This window comes from Ranitomeya imitator, chromosome 8 (genome assembly GCF_032444005.1).
Source record: "Ranitomeya imitator isolate aRanImi1 chromosome 8, aRanImi1.pri, whole genome shotgun sequence".
Taxonomy (NCBI): domain Eukaryota; kingdom Metazoa; phylum Chordata; class Amphibia; order Anura; family Dendrobatidae; genus Ranitomeya; species Ranitomeya imitator.
Genome location: NC_091289.1, coordinates 45,313,746 through 45,335,526, shown reverse-complemented (window position 1 = coordinate 45,335,526; position 21,781 = coordinate 45,313,746). Strand labels below are relative to the sequence as shown.

Below are 21,781 nucleotides of genomic sequence, written 5' to 3'. Positions count from 1 at the left end.
CCCATCAGATCCTGATTTCTATATGATACTAGAGATAGCAGATCTCTGTACTGAGCTAACCCCATCAGATCCTGATTTCTATAGGATCCTAGAGATAGCAGATCTCTGTACTGAGGTAACCCCATCAGATCCTGATTTCTATAGGATACTAGAGGTAGCAGAGCTCTGTACTGAGCTAACCCCATCAGATCCTGATTTCTATAGGATGCTAGAGATAGCAGAGCTCTGTACTGAGCTAACCCCATCAGATCCTGATTTCTATAGGATCCTAGAGATAGCAGATCTCTGTACTGAGATAACCCCATCAGATCCTGAATTCTTTGGGATACTAGAGATAGCAGAGCTCTGTACTGAGCTAACCCCATCAGATCCTGATTTCTATAGGATGCTAGAGATAGCAGATCTCTGTACTGAGGTAACCCCATCAGATCCTGATTTCTATAGGATGCTAGAGATAGCAGAGCTCTGTACTGAGCTAACCCCATCAGATCCTGATTTGTATAGGATCCTAGAGATAGCAGATCTCTGTACTGAGCTAACCCCATCAGGTCCTGATTTCTATAGGATACTAGAGATAGCAGATCTCTGTACTGAGCTAACCCCATCAGATCCTGAATTCTTTGGGATACTAGAGGTAGCAGAGCTCTGTACTGAGCTAACCCCATCAGATACTAATTTCTATAGGATGCTAGAGATAGCAGAGCCCTGTACTGAGCTAACCCCATCAGATCCTGATTTCTATAGGATCCTAGAGATAGCAGATCTCTGTACTGAGATAACCCCATCAGATCCTGATTTCTATAGGATCCTAGAGATAGCAGATCTCTGTACTGAGATAACCCCATCAGATCCTGAATTCTTTGGGATACTAGAGATAGCAGAGCTCTGTACTGAGCTAACCCCATCAGATCCTGATTTCTATAGGATGCTAGAGATAGCAGATCTCTGTACTGAGGTAACCCCATCAGATCCTGATTTCTATAGGATGCTAGAGATAGCAGAGCTCTGTACTGAGCTAACCCCATCAGATCCTGATTTGTATAGGATCCTAGAGATAGCAGATCTCTGTACTGAGCTAACCCCATCAGGTCCTGATTTCTATAGGATACTAGAGATAGCAGATCTCTGTACTGAGCTAACCCCATCAGATCCTGAATTCTTTGGGATACTAGAGGTAGCAGAGCTCTGTACTGAGCTAACCCCATCAGATCCTGATTTCTATAGGATGCTAGAGATAGCAGAGTTCTGTACTGAGCTAACCCCATCAGATCCTGATTTCTATAGGATGCTAGAGATAGCAGAGTTCTGTACTGAGGTAACCCCAACAGATCCTGATTTCTATAGGATGCTAGAGATAGCAGATCTCTGTACTGAGGTAACCCCAACAGATCCTGATTTCTATAGGATGCTAGAGATAGCAGATCTCTGTACTGAGGTAACCCCATCAGATCCTGATTTCTATATGATACTAGAGATAGCAGATCTCTGTACTGAGCTAACCCCATCAGATCCTGATTTCTATAGGATCCTAGAGATAGCAGATCTCTGTACTGAGGTAACCCCATCAGATCCTGATTTCTATAGGATACTAGAGGTAGCAGAGCTCTGTACTGAGCTAACCCCATCAGATCCTGATTTCTATAGGATGCTAGAGATAGCAGAGCTCTGTACTGAGCTAACCCCATCAGATCCTGATTTCTATAGGATCCTAGAGATAGCAGATCTCTGTACTGAGATAACCCCATCAGATCCTGAATTCTTTGGGATACTAGAGATAGCAGAGCTCTGTACTGAGCTAACCCCATCAGATCCTGATTTCTATAGGATGCTAGAGATAGCAGATCTCTGTACTGAGGTAACCCCATCAGATCCTGATTTCTATAGGATGCTAGAGATAGCAGAGCTCTGTACTGAGCTAACCCCATCAGATCCTGATTTGTATAGGATCCTAGAGATAGCAGATCTCTGTACTGAGCTAACCCCATCAGGTCCTGATTTCTATAGGATACTAGAGATAGCAGATCTCTGTACTGAGCTAACCCCATCAGATCCTGAATTCTTTGGGATACTAGAGGTAGCAGAGCTCTGTACTGAGCTAACCCCATCAGATACTAATTTCTATAGGATGCTAGAGATAGCAGAGTTCTGTACTGAGCTAACCCCATCAGATCCTGATTTCTATAGGATGCTAGAGATAGCAGAGTTCTGTACTGAGGTAACCCCAACAGATCCTGATTTGTATAGGATCCTAGAGATAGCAGATCTCTGTACTGAGCTAACCCCATCAGGTCCTGATTTCTATAGGATACTAGAGATAGCAGATCTCTGTACTGAGCTAACCCCATCAGATCCTGAATTCTTTGGGATACTAGAGGTAGCAGAGCTCTGTACTGAGCTAACCCCATCAGATACTAATTTCTATAGGATGCTAGAGATAGCAGAGTTCTGTACTGAGCTAACCCCATCAGATCCTGATTTCTATAGGATGCTAGAGATAGCAGAGTTCTGTACTGAGGTAACCCCAACAGATCCTGATTTCTATAGGATGCTAGAGATAGCAGATCTCTGTACTGAGGTAACCCCAACAGATCCTGATTTCTATAGGATGCTAGAGATAGCAGATCTCTGTACTGAGGTAACCCCATCAGATCCTGATTTCTATATGATACTAGAGATAGCAGATCTCTGTACTGAGCTAACCCCATCAGATCCTGATTTCTATAGGATCCTAGAGATAGCAGATCTCTGTACTGAGCTAACCCCATCAGATCCTGATTTCTATAGGATACTAGAGGTAGCAGAGCTCTGTACTGAGCTAACCCCATCAGATCCTGATTTCTATAGGATGCTAGAGATAGCAGAGCTCTGTACTGAGCTAACCCCATCAGATCCTGATTTCTATAGGATCCTAGAGATAGCAGATCTCTGTACTGAGGTAACCCCATCAGATCCTGAATTCTTTGGGATACTAGAGATAGCAGAGCTCTGTACTGAGCTAACCCCATCAGATCCTGAATTCTATGGGATACTAGAGATAGCAGAGCTCTGTACTGAGTTAAGCCCATCAGATCCTGATTTCTATAGGATCCTAGAGATACCAGAGATCTGTACTGAGGTAACCTCATCCAATCCTGATTTCTATAGGATACTAGAGATAGCAGAGCTCTGTACTGAGCTAACCCCATCAGATCCTGATTTCTATAGGATACTAGAGATAGCAGAGCCCTGTACTGCGCTAACCCCCATCAGATCCTGATTTCTATAGGATACTAGAGATAGCAGATCTCTGTACTGTGATAACCCCATCAGATCCTGAATTCTATGGGATACTAGAGATAGCAGATCTCTGTACTGAGGTAACCCCATCAGATCCTGAATTCTATAGGATGCTAGAGATAGCAGATCTCTGTACTGAGCTAACCCCATCAGATCCTGATTTCTATAGGATCCTAGAGATACCAGAGATCTGTACTGAGCTAACCCCATCAGATCCTGATTTCTATAGGATCCTAGAGATAGCAGATCTCTGTACTGAGCTAACCCCATCAGATCCTGATTTCTATAGGATACTAGAGATAGCAGAGCTCTGTACTGAGCTAACCCCATCAGATCCTGATTTCTATAGGATCCTAGAGATAGCAGATCTCTGTACTGAGCTAACCCCATCAGATCCTGATTTCTATAGGATCCTAGAGATAGCAGATCTCTGTACTGAGCTAACCCCATCAGATCCTGATTTCTATAGGATACTAGAGGTAGCAGAGCTCTGTACTGTGATAACCCCATCAGATCCTGATTTCTATAGATGCTAGAGATAGCAGAGCTCTGTACTGAGCTAACCCCATCAGATACTAATTGCTATAGGATGCTAGAGATAGCAGAGCTCTGTACTGAGCTAACCCCATCAGATACTAATTTCTATAGGATACTAGAGATAGCAGAGCTCTGTACTGAGCTAACCCCATCAGATCCTGATTTCTATAGGATACTAGAGGTAGCAGAGCTCTGTACTGTGATAACCCCATCAGATCCTGATTTCTATAGATGCTAGAGATAGCAGAGCTCTGTACTGAGCTAACCCCATCAGATCCTGATTTCTATAGGATGCTAGAGATAGCAGAGCTCTGTACTGAGCTAACCCCATCAGATCCTGATTTCTATAGGATACTAGAGGTAGCAGAGCTCTGTACTGTGATAACCCCATCAGATCCTGATTTCTATAGATGCTAGAGATAGCAGAGCTCTGTACTGAGCTAACCCCATCAGATACTAATTTCTATAGGATGCTAGAGATAGCAGAGTTCTGTACTGAGCTAACCCCATGAGATCCTGATTTCTATAGGATGCTAGAGATAGCAGAGCTCTGTACTGAGCTAACCCCATCAGATCCTGATTTCTATAGGATGCTAGAGATAGCAGATCTCTGTACTGAGATAACCCCATCAGATCCTGAATTCTTTGGGATACTAGAGATAGCAGAGCTCTGTACTGAGCTAACCCCATCAGATCCTGATTTCTATAGGATCCTAGAGATAGCAGATCTCTGTACTGAGCTAACCCCATCAGATCCTGATTTCTATAGGATCCTAGAGATAGCAGATCTCTGTACTGAGATAACCCCATCAGATCCTGAATTCTTTGGGATACTAGAGATAGCAGAGCTCTGTACTGAGCTAACCCCATCAGATCCTGATTTCTATAGGATGCTAGAGATAGCAGATCTCTGTACTGAGGTAACCCCATCAGATCCTGATTTCTATAGGATGCTAGAGATAGCAGAGCTCTGTAGTGAGCTAACCCCATCAGATCCTGATTTGTATAGGATCCTAGAGATAGCAGATCTCTGTACTGAGGTAACCCCATCAGATCCTGATTTCTATAGGATACTAGAGGTAGCAGAGCTCTGTACTGAGCTAACCCCATCAGATCCTGATTTCTATAGGATGCTAGAGATAGCAGAGCTCTGTACTGAGCTAACCCCATCAGATCCTGATTTCTATAGGATCCTAGAGATAGCAGATCTCTGTACTGAGGTAACCCCATCAGATCCTGAATTCTTTGGGATACTAGAGATAGCAGAGCTCTGTACTGAGCTAACCCCATCAGATCCTGATTTCTATAGGATCCTAGAGATACCAGAGATCTGTACTGAGGTAACCTCATCCAATCCTGATTTCTATAGGATGCTAGAGATAGCAGAGCTCTGTACTGAGCTAACCCCATCAGATCCTGATTTCTATAGGATACTAGAGATAGCAGAGCTCTGTACTGAGCTAACCCCATCAGATCCTGATTTCTATAGGATCCTAGAGATACCAGAGATCTGTACTGAGGTAACCTCATCCAATCCTGATTTCTATAGGATGCTAGAGATAGCAGAGCTCTGTACTGAGCTAACCCCATCAGATCCTGATTTCTATAGGATACTAGAGATAGCAGAGCTCTGTACTGAGCTAACCCCATCAGATCCTGATTTCTATAGGATACTAGAGATAGCAGATCTCTGTACTGAGCTAACCATCAGATCCTGATTTCTATAGGATACTAGAGATAGCAGAGCCCTGTACTGAGCTAACCCCATCAGATCCTGATTTCTATAGGATACTAGAGATAGCAGAGCTCTGTACTGAGCTAACCCCATCAGATACTAATTTGTATAGGATACTAGAGATAGCAGAGCCCTGTACTGAGCTAACCCCATCAGATCCTGATTTCTATAGGATACTAGAGATAGCAGATCTCTGTACTGTGATAACCCCATCAGATCCTGAATTCTATGGGATACTAGAGATAGCAGATCTCTGTACTGAGGTAACCCCATCAGATCCTGAATTCTATAGGATGCTAGAGATAGCAGATCTCTGTACTGAGCTAACCCCATCAGATCCTGATTTCTATAGGATCCTAGAGATAGCAGATCTCTGTACTGAGCTAACCCCATCAGATCCTGATTTCTATAGGATACTAGAGATAGCAGAGCTCTGTACTGAGCTAACCCCATCAGATCCTGATTTCTATAGGATCCTAGAGATAGCAGATCTCTGTACTGAGCTAACCCCATCAGATCCTGATTTCTATAGGATCCTAGAGATAGCAGATCTCTGTACTGAGCTAACCCCATCAGATCCTGATTTCTATAGGATACTAGAGATAGCAGAGCTCTGTACTGAGCTAACCCCATCAGATCCTGATTTCTATAGGATACTAGAGGTAGCAGAGCTCTGTACTGAGCTAACCCCATCAGATCCTGATTTCTATAGATGCTAGAGATAGCAGAGCTCTGTACTGAGCTAACTCCATCAGATACTAATTGCTATAGGATGCTAGAGATAGCAGAGCTCTGTACTGAGCTAACCCCATCAGATCCTGATTTCTATAGGATACTAGAGATAGCAGAGCTCTGGACTGAGCTAACCCCATCAGATCCTGATTTCTATAGGATCCTAGAGATAGCAGATCTCTGTACTGAGCTAACCCCATCAGATCCTGATTTCTATAGGATCCTAGAGATAGCAGATCTCTGTACTGAGCTAACCCAATCAGATCCTGATTTCTATAGGATACTAGAGATAGCAGATCTCTGTACTGAGCTAACCCCATCAGATCCTGATTTCTATAGGATACTAGAGATAGCAGAGCTCTGTACTGAGCTAACCCAATCAGATCCTGATTTCTATAGGATACTAGAGGTAGCAGAGCTCTGTACTGAGCTAACCCCATCAGATCCTGATTTCTATAGATGCTAGAGATAGCAGAGCTCTGTACTGAGCTAACCCCATCAGATACTAATTTCTATAGGATACTAGAGATAGCAGAGCTCTGTACTGAGCTAACCCCATCAGATCCTGATTTCTATAGGATACTAGAGGTAGCAGAGCTCTGTACTGTAATAACCCCATCAGATCCTGATTTCTATAGATGCTAGAGATAGCAGAGCTCTGTACTGAGCTAACCCCATCAGATACTAATTTCTATAGGATGCTAGAGATAGCAGAGTTCTGTACTGAGCTAACCCCATGAGATCCTGATTTCTATAGGATGCTAGAGATAGCAGAGCTCTGTACTGAGCTAACCCCATCAGATCCTGATTTCTATAGGATGCTAGAGGTAGCAGAGCTCTGTACTGAGCTAACCCCATCAGATCCTGATTTCTATAGGATGCTAGAGGTAGCAGAGCTCTGTACTGAGCTAACCCCATCAGATACTAATTTCTATAGGATGCTAGAGGTAGCAGAGCTCTGTACTGAGCTAACCCCATCAGATCCTGATTTCTATAGGATACTAGAGATTGCAGATCTCTGTACTGAGCTAACCCCATCAGATCCTGATTTCTATAGGATACTAGAGGTAGCAGAGCTCTGTACTGAGCTAACCCCATCAGATCCTGATTTCTATAGGATGCTAGAGGTAGCAGAGCTCTGTACTGTGATAACCCCATCAGATCCTGATTTCTATAGGATGCTAGAGATAGCAGAGCTCTGTACTGAGCTAACCCCATCAGATCCTGATTTCTATATTAATTCTAGAGGTAGCAGATCTCTGTACTGTGATCACCCCATCAGATCCTGATTTCTATAAAATGCTAGAGATAGCAGAGCTCTGTACTGAGCTAACCCCATCAGATACTAATTTCTATAGGATGCTAGAGATAGCAGAGCTCTGTACTGAGCTAACCCCATCAGATCCTGATTTCTATAGGATCACAGAGATAGCAGAGCTCTGTACTGAGCTAACCCCATCAGATCCTGATTTCTATAGGATCACAGAGATAGCAGAGCTCTGTACTGAGCTAACCCCATCAGATCCTGATTTCTATAGGATTCTAGAGATAGCAGAGCTTTGTACTGAGCTAACCCCATCAGATACTAATTTCTATAGGATTCTAGAGATAGCAGAGCTCTGTACTGAGGTAACCCCATCAGATCCTGATTTCTATAGGATTCTAGAGATAGCAGAGCTCTGTACTGAGCTAACCCCATGAGATCCTGATTTCTATAATAATTCTAGAGGTAGCAGAGCTCTGTACTGAGCTAACCCCATCAGATCCTGATTTCTATATTAATTCTAGAGCTAGCAGAGCTCTGTACTGAGCTAACCCCATCAGATCCTGATTTCTATATTAATTCTAGAGATAGCAGAGCTCTGTACTGAGCTAACCCCATCAGATCCTGATTTGTATAGGATCCTAGAGATAGCAGAGCTCTGTACTGAGCTAACCCCATCAGATCCTGATTTCTATATTAATTCTAGAGATAGCAGAGCTCTGTACTGAGCTAACCCCATCAGATCCTGATTTCTATAGGATACTAGAGGTAGCAGAGCTCTGTACTGAGCTAACCCCATCAGATCCTGATTTCTATAGATGCTAGAGATAGCAGAGCTCTGTACTGAGCTAACCCCATCAGATACTAATTTCTATAGGATGCTAGAGATAGCAGAGCTCTGTACTGAGCTAACCCCATCAGATCCTGATTTCTATAGGATGCTAGAGATAGCAGAGCTCTGTACTGAGCTAACCCCATCAGATCCTGATTTCTATAGGATCCTAGAGATAGCAGATCTCTGTACTGAGCTAACCCCATCAGATCCTGATTTCTATAGGATCCTAGAGATAGCAGATCTCTGTACTGAGCTAACCCCATCAGATCCTGATTTGTATAGGATCCTAGAGATAGCAGAGCTCTGTACTGAGCTAACCCCATCAGATCCTGATTTCTATAGGATACTAGAGATAGCAGAGCTCTGTACTGAGCTAGCCCCATCAGATCCTGGTTTCTATATAATTTTAGATAGCAGATCTCTGTACTGAGGTAACCCCATCAGATCCTGATTTCTATAGGATGCTAGAGATAGCAGAGCTCTGTACTGAGCTAACCATCAGATCCTGATTTCTATAGGATACTAGAGATACCAGAGATCTGTACTGAGGTAACCCCATCAGATCCTGATTTCTATAGGATACTAGAGATAGCAGAGCTCTGTACTGAGCTAACCCCATCATATCCTGATTTCTATAGGATACTAGAGATAGCAGAGCTCTGTACTGAGCTAACCCCATCATATCCTGATTTCTATAGGATACTAGAGGTAGCAGAGCTCTGTACTGAGCTAACCCCCATCAGATCCTGATTTCTATAGGATACTAGAGATAGCAGAGCTCTGTACTGAGCTAACCCCATCAGATCCTGATTTCTATAGGATACTAGAGATAGCAGATCTCTGTACTGAGCTAACCCCCATCAGATCCTGATTTCTATAGGATACTAGAGATAGCAGAGCTCTGTACTGAGCTAACCCCATCATATCCTGATTTCTATAGGATACTAGAGGTAGCAGAGCTCTGTACTGAGCTAACCCCCATCAGATCCTGATTTCTATAGGATACTAGAGATAGCAGAGCTCTGTACTGAGCTAACCCCATCATATCCTGATTTCTATAGGATACTAGAGGTAGCAGAGCTCTGTACTGAGCTAACCCCCATCAGATCCTGATTTCTATAGGATACTAGAGATAGCAGAGCTCTGTACTGAGCTAACCATCAGATCCTGATTTCTATAGGATACTAGAGGTAGCAGAGCTCTGTACTGAGCTAACCCCCATCAGATCCTGATTTCTATAGGATACTAGAGATAGCAGAGCTCTGTACTGAGCTAACCCCATCAGATCCTGATTTCTATAGGATACTAGAGATAGCAGAGCTCTGTACTGAGCTAACCCCATCAGATCCTGAATTCTTTGGGATACTAGAGATAGCAGAGCTCTGTACTGAGCTAACCCCATCAGATCCTGATTTCTATAGGATACTAGAGATAGCAGATCTCTGTACTGAGGTAACACCATCAGATCCTTATTTCTATAGGATGCTAGAGATAGCAGAGCTCTGTACTGAGCTAACCCCATCAGATCCTGATTTCTATAGGATGCTAGAGATAGCAGATCTCTGTACTGAGCTAACCCCCATCAGATCCTTAAACTTTGGCAGTATCACGGTGCATCAGTGAGGGTCTCGGTGTACCCCCAGCAATTTGGCACGTATGGCATATCTAGTAAACGTTCTGCTACTTTTATAAATCCTAGTGCTCAGGTATTGAAGCATACGGTGCAAAATATTTAGGGATTACATAGTAGCTGTACAGGAAACGGGCATCAAGGCTATGCTATACCTTTCCGATTGCCGGGACCCCTCCATCCCCCTGCCTAATTGTGAGTATGACGGGGCTGCAGCTTTAAGCTCCACCATACCCTCCAGATAGCTGCCAGCCAAACGACTGCTCGGTTGAACGTTTGTCCGGTTCCTGTCTCTTCCACCTTTTCCATAAGCGGGAACATTCACTTGGCGAAGCGCTCCTGTGTTTTCTATACGAGGGTCTCTGTCGGCCATCTCTGACGATGGACCATCTCTTAGAGAACAAAAGTATCGGGAGCCTGAATTTGGATATGTGGGATCCTTATCTGCGCCATCACCTGTCAGGAGAATTAGGGGCCCCCTATATACACATTAGACGTCAGGCAAACTCCTCTATATCTGCGGCATTGACCGACGTTAGTCCAGTGTATATTCCGGAGGCTTTAGTTTGCTCTTTCAGTCTTCGAATTGGTAATGGTCACCACTGTCATTCGATCCGAAAGTGATATCTCCCAACTTCTTGTTATTGGAATATTGATTGTTTATAGTAATATCGGACCCGCATAGGATAGAAAGTCTTAGGGTCACCAGCCCAAAGTGAAATGTTAGTCTGCTGCCTCTTTTATTTTTAATTACAGCAATTTCCTAATAGTTTTCTCTTCTCAGTCTTCTCTTTCTATATCATCTTCCCTATAAACCCTGTATAGGTTATTAATACAATGTGGTCTGACAGTTATCGAAGTCATAGTTATAGAGAAACACAATGTAAATGAACAAAAACCACACCACCGTTTTACTATTCGTGTCTTATATTGAGTACATAAACATTCACTGTGCAGTGAGAAAAAAAAAAGTAAATGAACCCCCTTTAACAGTAATCAGACCAAATGTTATTAGTAACCATTGCAGATATATAGGGAACGACGCTAAAGGGTTCACTTACTTTATCTTGCAGCTGCAAGATCTGAATTCTATTTGGATTGTCAGCTGCCGGATTACAGGAAATTCACTGCACCATTTGGATTCCGAGGATCAAGGCGTAGTGTATTTTATGTCACGTCTTCCCCTTTTATATTGCCGTCTCCCACCCAAATCCACCTGCAGGGCGACCCAGATATTCTTCGTAGACTCCAGCGTGCCTGGCATCAGTTCTGTTTCCCTGACGCTTGTTTTCCTGACACTAGACAATCATATCCTGTTAGTGCCTGCTTTATTCAAGTGCAAAGATCAAGTTCATTCTGAAACCTGCCCCTATAATGACCGAATATCAAACACTTTATGCATCTCTTTATATGTCACACGTCTCCTGTATCATCTCATAAGTGCATACTAGTGATGAGCGCACGTGCTGGGATAAGGTGTTATCTGAGCATGCTCGTGTGCTAAGCGAGTGTCTTCGGCATGCTCGGATACGAAGTCCCCGCAACTGCATGTCAACAGCTGCAACACATGCAGGGATAGCCTGTTTGTTGGGCAATCCCAGCATGTATCCAGCAGCCACTGCTTTTTTTCCCTATAATAACTAGTCTATGCCAGTCATTTCCAAGACATTATTTGCTTATTATTCCTTGCCTCCTACATGTGTTCATGGGTAAAACCTATTAATTTCCTGTCCACAGGACGTGTTTAAACGGAGTATCCATAGTCTTACCGGGCCACATTGGAAGTGAGCCATACGGATGACGTTATGTCCCACATATATGCCAAGGACGTGACCATGATCTGCAGGTACCGTGTCCTGTTTAGAGGAGCAATACCTGCTGATTAATAGAGAAGGTCACGTGTGCGATACCTGCCAATTGTGGATGCGATATTGAGCCTCACACTTCTGCATTGAGAGTGGGTCCGATGGCGTTACCATCCACTGGCACGTTTCCTGTTCTAAGACACGTGCACCATTCCTGTCCACCATGGATGTGGATCGTATCTCCATTGGCACCACTCTCAATGCAGAAGTGAGCGGCACTGAAAGTCTTCTGATTGACTGATGGAGACAACTGCTTTATCAGTCTCATAGAAGTGAATAGAGCTGTGGTTGACCATCTGTTCCATTAAACGGGACATTTAGACCCCTGTTCCTGCAAATGATGGTGGTCCAAGCACTCGGACTCCCAGGGTTCGTACGTTGGTAACTCCTGTAGATATTTTAAAAATGAATTCCATTGAACAACACCTTCAAAGACAATCTGGCAGGTCCCCCAAGCCTCCCAAACTGCCTTCATGACCGTTTTGATCCCTAGTCCTTCATCCTAGTCAAGTCCTTGATGGTCTAGGCAGTATCTTCTACATGTGCTGAAGCAACTTTTTTTTTTGCTTGGCATATCGGTTTAGATGTTGGAATAACGCACCCTGGGCTTCAGTGACCTCCTCCTCGCTGGCCATATCATCTCTGCTGCGCAAGGAGGAGGACATCAACGGCGGCTGTGTGGGTTGGTTGCGCAAATAGACCTTTCCCCATTAAATAACGTATATGTGCCCACTTCGTCATAGCACACTGGACTTGTCCTTTTACCAATATTCAAATTGTAAGTGGAAAAAAATATATATATTTTTTTTCTATTTCAGGAAAAATGGAAAATTATGAACTGATTCATTCCAGTAGAGTAAAGTTCATCTATCCTAATGAAGAGGAGATCGAGGACCTGACCTACATTGTGACTGAGCAGAACGACACTTCTGGCGTGTTACCCTCTCTGAATATTTTACTATATGTTCTGGCATTTCACGTGAATTCTGCAGACGGACCCGATCGTGAAGCTTTGCTGCAGCCAAGGACCCTCATCCTTACAAGCTCGGACCTCTTTCTGTTCAATGAAGATTACATTAGTTATCCACTCCCAGATTTCGCCAAAGAGCCCCCAAAGAAAGATAAGTATCAGTTAATGGATGGGAGGCGCATAAGGGATTTAGACCGGGTTTTAATGGGTTATCAAACTTACCCCCAAACGCTAACGTTTGTCTTTGATGACTCCAGTAACCAGGACCTGATGCATAGCTTATCAATGGACCATTTCGGAGAACCTTTAAGCTCATCTGATGATCAAAAATCATGTGTCGGAGATAAAGAAGTCCAGTGGTACATCTTCATACCCAGCGCTGACTGCCGCGAAAAGCTGATCTCGCTACTCGCACGCCAGTGGGAGATACTCTGTGGTAGGGAGTTACCTTTGGAGTTGACGGGATAAGGTTTATTACCCAAAAATGAAGCCCAATATATGGTGTTAATGCTGCTTTTCTGTGCACATTTCTTTTGACTTTTACAGCATCTGTAGCAGCTGTATGAGCAAATACACTAATTTCTACTACGGTTTAAGTACCCTGTTATTTTACAGGGTGATTCAGATGTGACAGTGGGCCAGGAATCGATCCTCCGGAACATTATGGCTCAAGATTTCCCAACAAGCTGCGAAAAAATCTCACGACTAATACATTTTTTTCATAGAATGTTATAAGGCTGTGTTCACATAGATTTTTTTTTTCGAAGGTGGAAAAGTATGATGTAGTTTTCAAGCAAAATCCACATAAAAAAATCCATGCCGATTTTAGTTTCGACACATTCTTTTGTAGATTTTTCACAACTTCAGTTTGGTGTAGATTTTAGAAGGGAGCCTACATGCAAAAAAGTCACTGTTTTCTTTTTTTTTTTTCCTTTTCGCAATTTTAAAAAAAGCCTTTTGTATAAACAACAATGTTGTTTTCCCACTAAAACAAGGAGTATTAGAAACAAAATAGCAAAATCCACTAAAACCAGGAGTATTGGAAGCAAAATCCACTGAAACAAGGAACATTGGAAGCAAAATCCACTAAAACAAGGAGTATTGGAAGCAAAATCCACTGAAACAAGGATCATTGGGAGCAAAATCCACTGAAACAAGGAGTATTGGAAGCAAAATCCACTGAAACAAGGAACATTGGAAGCAGAATCCACTGAAACAAGGAGTATTGGAAGCAAAATCCACTGAAACAAGGAACATTGGAAGCAAAATCCACTGAAACAAGGAACATTGGAAGCAAAATCCACTGAAACAAGGAACATTGGAAGCAAAATCCACTGAAACAAGGAACATTGGAAGCAAAATCCACTGAAACAAGGAACATTGAAAGCAAAATCCACTGAAACAAGGAACATTGGAAGCAAAATCCACTGAAACAAGGAACATTGGAAGCAAAATCCACTGAAACAAGGAACATTGGAAGCAAAATCCACTGAAACAAGGAACATTGGAAGCAAAATCCACTGAAACAAGGAACATTGGAAGCAAAATCCACAGAAACAAGGAACATTGGAAGCAAAATCCACAGAAACAAGGAACATTGGAAGCAAAATCCACTGAAACAAGGAGTATTGGAAGCAAACTCCACTGAAACAAGGAGTATTGGAAGCAAAATCCACTGAAACAAGGAACATTGGAAGCAAATTTCACTCCAAAAATCACTTAAATATAAATATATAAAAAAAAAAATTCAGTGAACACACGCTAATAATATAGGAGTCAATGGATAGTTAGACGATCTCTCTGTTTGATCGCTAGACAGATGACGTGGTGATAAGTTTAATACCATAGTCCAAGTTTTACTTCTGTTTTGTGTCATGTTAATTAGACGCCAAGTGTCGGGTGTTTACATTTTTCTGTAAATTCTCCATTTTTGCTCCGGAATGAAGACTGAGTGGTCTTCATCGTCTTATTTCTTGTAATCCAGCATATGGGCAATGCTGGGGGAGCAGATAAGATATTGTATGATGAAGACCACTACAGCCGCCCGTCAGTCAGGAGCAAAGGGGAAAGGTGGTAAAGGGTTTACAGTCAAAAACCACATCCACGGTCAAGGACCGCCTAGCCGACTCGTGGCGTCTGATCAGTTTGTCACACAGCAGAGTCACACTCTGTTTTCTTATTTCTGCTACTAGTATCAATGGGCATATTGATCATATACACGGTACTTATTTCCACATCCGTTTTCTCTGTTTTCGCATTTGTTGGGTAAAAAGTGCTCACAGATTCCCTTTAGAAGGAGTCTGTCACTCCCGAGCTGCAAATTCAGCTAATTAAATACCTATATATGGGACTTAGCCCCTATGAAATCACATCAGTAAAAAAAAAAGTTAGTTGTGTAGTTTTGCGCCACTAAGTCCCCTACATAGAGGTGTCATTTGCAGTTTTCGGGGTGACCTACTCCCTTTAAAGCAGCTCAGCTAGGCCATGTAATTGAGGCTGAGATACTGAGCTAGGACCCCTCACACACACAGACTGATGGAAAGCTGGAGACGTGGGACTCGCAGGCTTTCTGTAAGCATTTATAGGGATCATGTTAGGACAGACATGACGTGGAAGCTGTGTCTGGCCTTTAAGTCTCCTTACACCACACTTGTAGCCTCCACGATGGCTAATCGTTGGCATGGCATGCACCTTACGTGCTGACTTTTTGGGTCTTCACCACTTCTTTGCTCTTTGCAGTAAATACACAGGCTAACGAAGGATATATATTTTTTATGTATTGTATTATATTGTATGTAACATTTACTACACGTTGCACAAATCTGCCATCTGGAGCCAATCCGCACTTTGCATATTTCCCTCCTGTAATGTATACTATACCACTTGTATGTAACGTTCATCCGCCGCTGTGAATTATCCAAACCGAGCTTCTCGCGGTCAGTACATTAAATCTAATGGGACTAATAAGTCTTCCATCTGTATAAAGCTGTGCTTTACATTATTATTATTTGTTCTGATGATGGAGTAACATTTTCTTGAGCTGTGTCTGTCATTGCAAGACGAATGTATAGAACAAATATTTTGCTATTTTCCAGAATGATGTGCCTCGTCTCTTTGCAGCTTTCGGATTGCTCATGTCTACAGAATAGATGTAAAGCCCGTCTTGTTCACAAGGCTCGTAGTATGTGATATCACACTTGCTTATTCCATTGCCCCTTTAACTAGAACCCACAGACTACCGTAAGTAAATTGTGCACTACATTTGAGCAAAATAATTCCCAAGACCTTGGTTCAGCAGCCATGTCAGTAGTCCATGACCGAAGGATCTGAACCTTGCAAACCACCTCCTCTTCCGATCAGTAGGCCACCATAACCTCTCGGGTGCGTAATAATTTTGTGGGGTCTGCTAATCCAAAGAGGGGAAGCCACAGGTAGGAGGAGGTTTGCAGGGCTCTGTTCCTACACCCATGGATTACAAGGGTCCTGCAAATCTTTTTGGTCAACTCTATTTGTTTTTCTACAAATGTCCATACTAGTGATGAGCGAACGTGCCCGGAGAAAGTGTTATCTGAGCATGCTCGGGTGGTATCCAAGTATCTTGGGCGTGCTCGGAAAATATGTTCGGGTCCCTGCGGCTGCCTGTTTTGCGGTTGTTAGACAGCCACAACACGTGCAGGGAATGCTTGTTTGTTAGGCAATCCCTGCTGTGCTGGGCCGCCTTACTGAAAGTATGGAGAAAATGAACTTTATTTGTTCCAGAAGCTGCCGGCTTTCAGTCATAGAGGCGTGTCAAAATGCCTACACACACTGCTCACAGCCTGCTGTACTGACAGCCGGCTCTGTACTGATTCACTGGATATCCGGCTGTCAATCAGTGCTGGAGCGTGGTTACAGCCAACACTCAGTGCTGTGAACAGCTACTTCTTAGAGCATAGTGATCAGTGACTGAAAGCCGGCGGCTCTCAGGAGGAATAAAGTTCATTTTCTTTCGGGCACCTTCCTAACGTTATTAACCTACAGATTGATCCTATATCTGCAGGTTAATAGCATCATCCAACCTGACAGGTTCCGTTTAGCAAGATTCAGACATATGCCCCTTGGGCATAAGTGTTGCTAGATGTGCCATACAGTGGCTAATACTCCTGCGATTAACCTGGCATGTGTAGCCGCTCCAGCTGTCCATCTGTATGGGCAGGCCGCTCTCCTGTGTATATCGCTAACTTACTTGATCTGTTTTCTTATTCAGTGCAGTATAAATTGTATAGTCACATTTTTTTTTAAAACACTTCTTGGCTACCTGCAGCCATTGTGTTCAATGTGTCCGCATGCGGTGTGCCCCCTCTAGTACCAGAAGAATTTAGCTCCGACCACTATAAAGATACAATAAGAAAATAATCTGCACAGATCGTAGGACCTAAATATGATATAATATCAAATAATAAGTAAATGGCTGCATATTTTATTTCAATACAGCATTTTCTATGAGAATAGATATTTATATATGTAAATGTGTAACGAGTGTAAGCAGCGACCAATTCAGCTGTTGGATCTTAATTGCTCCTTGATATTTAGTTTCTTACTGTACAGATGTACAAAGAGAAAATTACATGGATTTTTTTCTTTGTGGTTTTTGTTCTTCACCTGAAGTTATTATATTATTTGTTATATTATATTCATTATTCACTTATTTTATCATTGCATTTACTGTAGATGTAACATAAAATTATATATTTACCTTGCACACATATTTTAAAAATTAAAGTGGTTGTCCAGTTGGAAAAAAAATCAACTTTAGCATAAAATAGTAATTTATTCAACTTTCTAATGTAATTCCATTCTTACAGGTGCCCAGATATCTCCGCAGTCCCGACCTCAGCGGCTTCACTTGTAGATGCAGGGTCATAAGGTCCTCCAAGGAGGCTGGCTGATGAGATCATTTTAATAGCTTAGCCAGCACCCTTCTCTTCATAGCTGATGTAAAGCCAGTTAAGAGGGCCGGGTTTGGTAATGAAATTACCCAATAGGCCAGCCCCCTTCACACACAGATCTAAGACTGGAAACTGGGGAATATAGGACTAGAGGGAATATTTGAAGATCAGGCCATTCCTGATGTAGGGGCTGAGACCCTGATTTACGTGATGGCACTTGTTGGCTGCTTGCTATCATTTTGATACAATCCCTGCTTTCTGTGAGGCAGAGCTCAGAATGCTGAGCTCTGTATAACCCTGCACATACCACTGATTGGCTGCTTTCTGTGAGGCAGAACTCAGAATGCTGAGCTCTGTATAACCCTGCACATACCACTGATTGGCTGCTTTCTGTGAGGCAGAACTCAGAATGCTGAGCTCTGTATAACCCTGCACATACCACTGATTGGCTGCTTTCTGTGAGGCAGAACTCAGAATGCTGAGCTCTGTATAACCCTGCACATACCACTGATTGGCTGCTTTCTGTGCACACTACGTTGAAAGAAAGCTGCCAATCGGTGGTGAGGTGGGGCTGGACTAGGAGAAACGAGACACTTAGTCCTATAGTAATAATCTCCTGCTGATAAAACACTGATTATATTGAAGCAGCAACATACAGCCTAGTAATTGATACATTGCTCGAATCATGCTCTCAGCCCCCACATCATGCTGCTCTCACATTACATAGCAAATGCCTGCTAACAGATTCACTTTTAAAGTGTTTGTTCCGAATTGGTAAGTTATCTATTCATAAGGTAAGTAATACTGAAATGAATTGGCAAGGCAGCCCCTATGAAGGAGTGGTTCTACAGGGGGTGACCACAGACCATTTCTCTGTTCTCATCCTTTTTGGCTGCTGTTTTGGTCACTTTTGAATTTAGTCACTGATTGCTGCCGGTCTCGCTCTAGGACCGCCACCAATCCCGAGAACAACTAAAGTGATATTTACCTTTTAGCACAGTTTATATTAACAAAAAATATAAACCAATAATTTCTGAATGAATCATTGAAGACTAATGTTTTACCGTGATCTCAAAGTCTAATTTCAAAATAAACCTTTTTGATGTATCTCTGTGGATTCTGCCTTCTTATATCAGCAGCTTTTATACATGTTTAACACTTTCCTTCCCTCTACTGTCGCGGAACCAAGTGTCTGTAAAGCCATGTACAGATATATTTTGCAGGCGGCTCTTCTATGACCTTACACATAGAATTCTATTACTGAAAGATCCAACTGTCCCGAAGTAAGGACACATGTCTCCCTGCCAATATAATTAGAAGTGCAATATTTGGATAAGTTAGTCATTATCATTGACACTAACACCGCAGGTATGTAGCGCAAAGTGTCAATAAGCAGTGGTGGCAGTGTTCCAATTGTGGTGTTTCTTTTTAATTCGTAGGGAACTGCTCTGTAGCTGCAAGAGAAAAAAGGAGAATGGACTCCACAAAAAATCATGATATATATATATATATATATATATATATATATATATATATATATATATATTTATACATACCAGGATCCTGCAAGCATTGTGGCAAAATAATAATGTAGGATGTACCACTTTCCAAATTATTGTGCAAATTATACTTACGGTAAGTGTCATAAAGATGTAATTAAGCTCATGGATGATAGTGTCGCGGACTCTTTTGATCACTTAAATCAGTTTCAAACACCTATGATAATTAGTTTGCCAAGCGAGTCCAATTAAAGGAAAATTATCAAGCAATATTGGGGAAAAAAAAGGATCTCTCTGCTGCCAAAAAGCTTGAAATAATGCAATGGCTTGGACAAGGTGCGAAAAATTAAAGGGGATATCCGGGACTTTAAAAAAAAATAAAATGTGCCTAAGCACTAATGGGCATGTAGGTGACTATCTGTTTATTGTACCCGGCGCCGGTCATTGACCGCTCCTGCCAGAGATTCAGCTACCTGCTGTCAACAGAGCAGCGGTTTCTCTTCCTGTTGACAGGGTGGGACTACTGGTGTCATGCTGATTGACAGCCAGCTTCCCCCAGTTAGACAGCGAGGAGCTGGCAGTCAATCAGCATGACACCAGTAGTCTCACCCTGTCAACTGGAAAAGAAACTGGCGCTCTGTTAACTTGACGTCATCGCAAGTCTGACCACTCGGCGGAGAACAGCAACAGGCAGGTAAGTAGCTTTTTTTTTTATTTTTATTTAAGTCTTAGAAATCTCCTTCAGGTATGATCATCGTACTGCAAAGAGATTTGTGGCTGATACAAAGTTTTGTGCCAGACAAATTTATTGGATTAAAGGCCCCGTCACACTGGACGATATCGCTAGCGATCCGTGACGTTGCAGCGTCCTGGCTAGCGATATCGTCCAGTGTGACAGGCAGCAGCGATCAGGCCCCTGCTGGGAGATCGCTGGTCGGGGAAGAAAGTCCAGAACTTTATTTCGTCGCTGGACTCCCCGTAGACATCGCTGAATCGGCGTGTGTGACACCGATTCAGCGATGTCTTCGCTGGTAACCAGGGTAAACATCGGGTAACTAAGCGCAGGGCCGCGCTTAGTAACCCAATGTTTACCCTGGTTACCATCGTTAAAGTAAAAAAAAACAACCGCTACATACTTACCTACCGCTGTCTGTCCTTGGCGCTCTGCTTCTCTGGTCTGGCTGTGAGCACAGCGGCCGGAAAGTAGAGCGATGACGTCACCGCTCTGCTTTCCGGCTGCCCGGCGCTCACAGCCAGAGCAGAGAAGCACAGCGCCGGGGACAGAGAGCGGTAGGTAAGTATGTAGCGGTTGTTTTTTTAATTTTAGGATGGTAACCAGGGTAAACATCGGGTTACTAAGCGCGGCCCTGCGCTTAGTTACCCGATGTTTACCCTGGTTACCGGGGACCTCGGGATCGTTGGTCGCTGGAGAGCTGTCTGTGTGACAGCTCTCCAGCGACCAAACAGCGACGCTGCAGCGATTCCGGATCGTTGTCGGTATCGCTGCAGCGTCGCTTAGTGTGACGGTACCTTAAGAGAGCAGCTGCTAAAATACCATTACAAGCCAGCAAGCAGATACTTGAGGCTGCCGTTGCCTCTGGAGTCCCACAAACCACAAGGTGTAGGATCCTCCAGAGGCTTGCATTTGTGCATAGACCTACTATTCGGCCACCCCTAAACAGCGCTCACAAGCAGAAACCATTGCAGTGGGCCCAAACCTCCATGAAGTCTAATTATAAAACAGTCTTGTTTACTGATCAGTGGCCCACAATTCTGGATGGTCCAGATGGATGGAGTAGTGGATGGTTGGTAGATGGCTGTGATGTCAGGAGGAGGTGGCGGAGTCATGCTTTGGGCCAGAATCGTGGGGAGAGAGCTGGTCAGCCCCATGAAGTTAGATGTGAAAGTGATCTATGTGAAGTATATAATAGTGTTCCTGACTGATCACTTTTTTCCATGATTCAAAAAGAAAACGTGTTAACAAAATCATCTCCATGTATGTGACAATGCACCATCTCATGCTGCAAAGAATACCTCTGCATCTTTGGCTGCTACAGGAGAGAAACTCATGGTGTGGCGACCAATCCTCCCTTGACCTCCACCCTGATGAGGTCCTACTCATATTGTGTTTTATGATAACAACTCCCACTAAAAGTATAGAAAATATACACAATCAATGTAAATGGAGATTATCAGCAAGAAACAATACCGCCTTGTAGAAAACAGCATAACACATAAACATTGTAGCAGCATAACTAAAGCGTTGGGTTTCTCCATTCCACCATCCCTCTGATCTCCATTTGCACTTAAACGGGTGGTCACAAACTAACATTTTATTAATCCTAAATGTCTATTTAATGTTATATTCTAATCTCTTCTAATATGTTTTAATTAAGAAGTCCCTACTACTCCCTCACTGTTACCTAATTGCTTTATATTTTTTTATCTTCCTGTTTGATGACACTTCATGTGAGAAACCCCAGTGTATGCAGAATTACTCAAACAAGTCA

General features: G+C 43.0%; 1 protein-coding gene across 4 annotated transcripts in view; it reads left to right on the top strand.

Moving 5' to 3' along the window:
* The window catches only part of NISCH (nischarin), an 85,539-nt gene extending 67,919 nt beyond the window's left edge, over nucleotides 1-17,620 (top strand). For 2 of the 4 annotated variants that reach the window (XR_011315020.1, XM_069736839.1), the window contains one exon: nucleotides 12,693-17,620. Coding sequence is in view for 2 of the 4 variants with exons in the window: in XM_069736839.1 (XP_069592940.1) it covers nucleotides 12,693-13,312 (620 nt within the window). In the remaining 2 variants the exon portion in view is untranslated. The remainder of the gene's footprint in view (nucleotides 1-12,692) is intronic. The other 2 variants (XR_011315021.1, XM_069736840.1) reach the window with 2 other exon arrangements.
* Nucleotides 17,621-21,781: the final 4,161 nt, after the last annotated feature.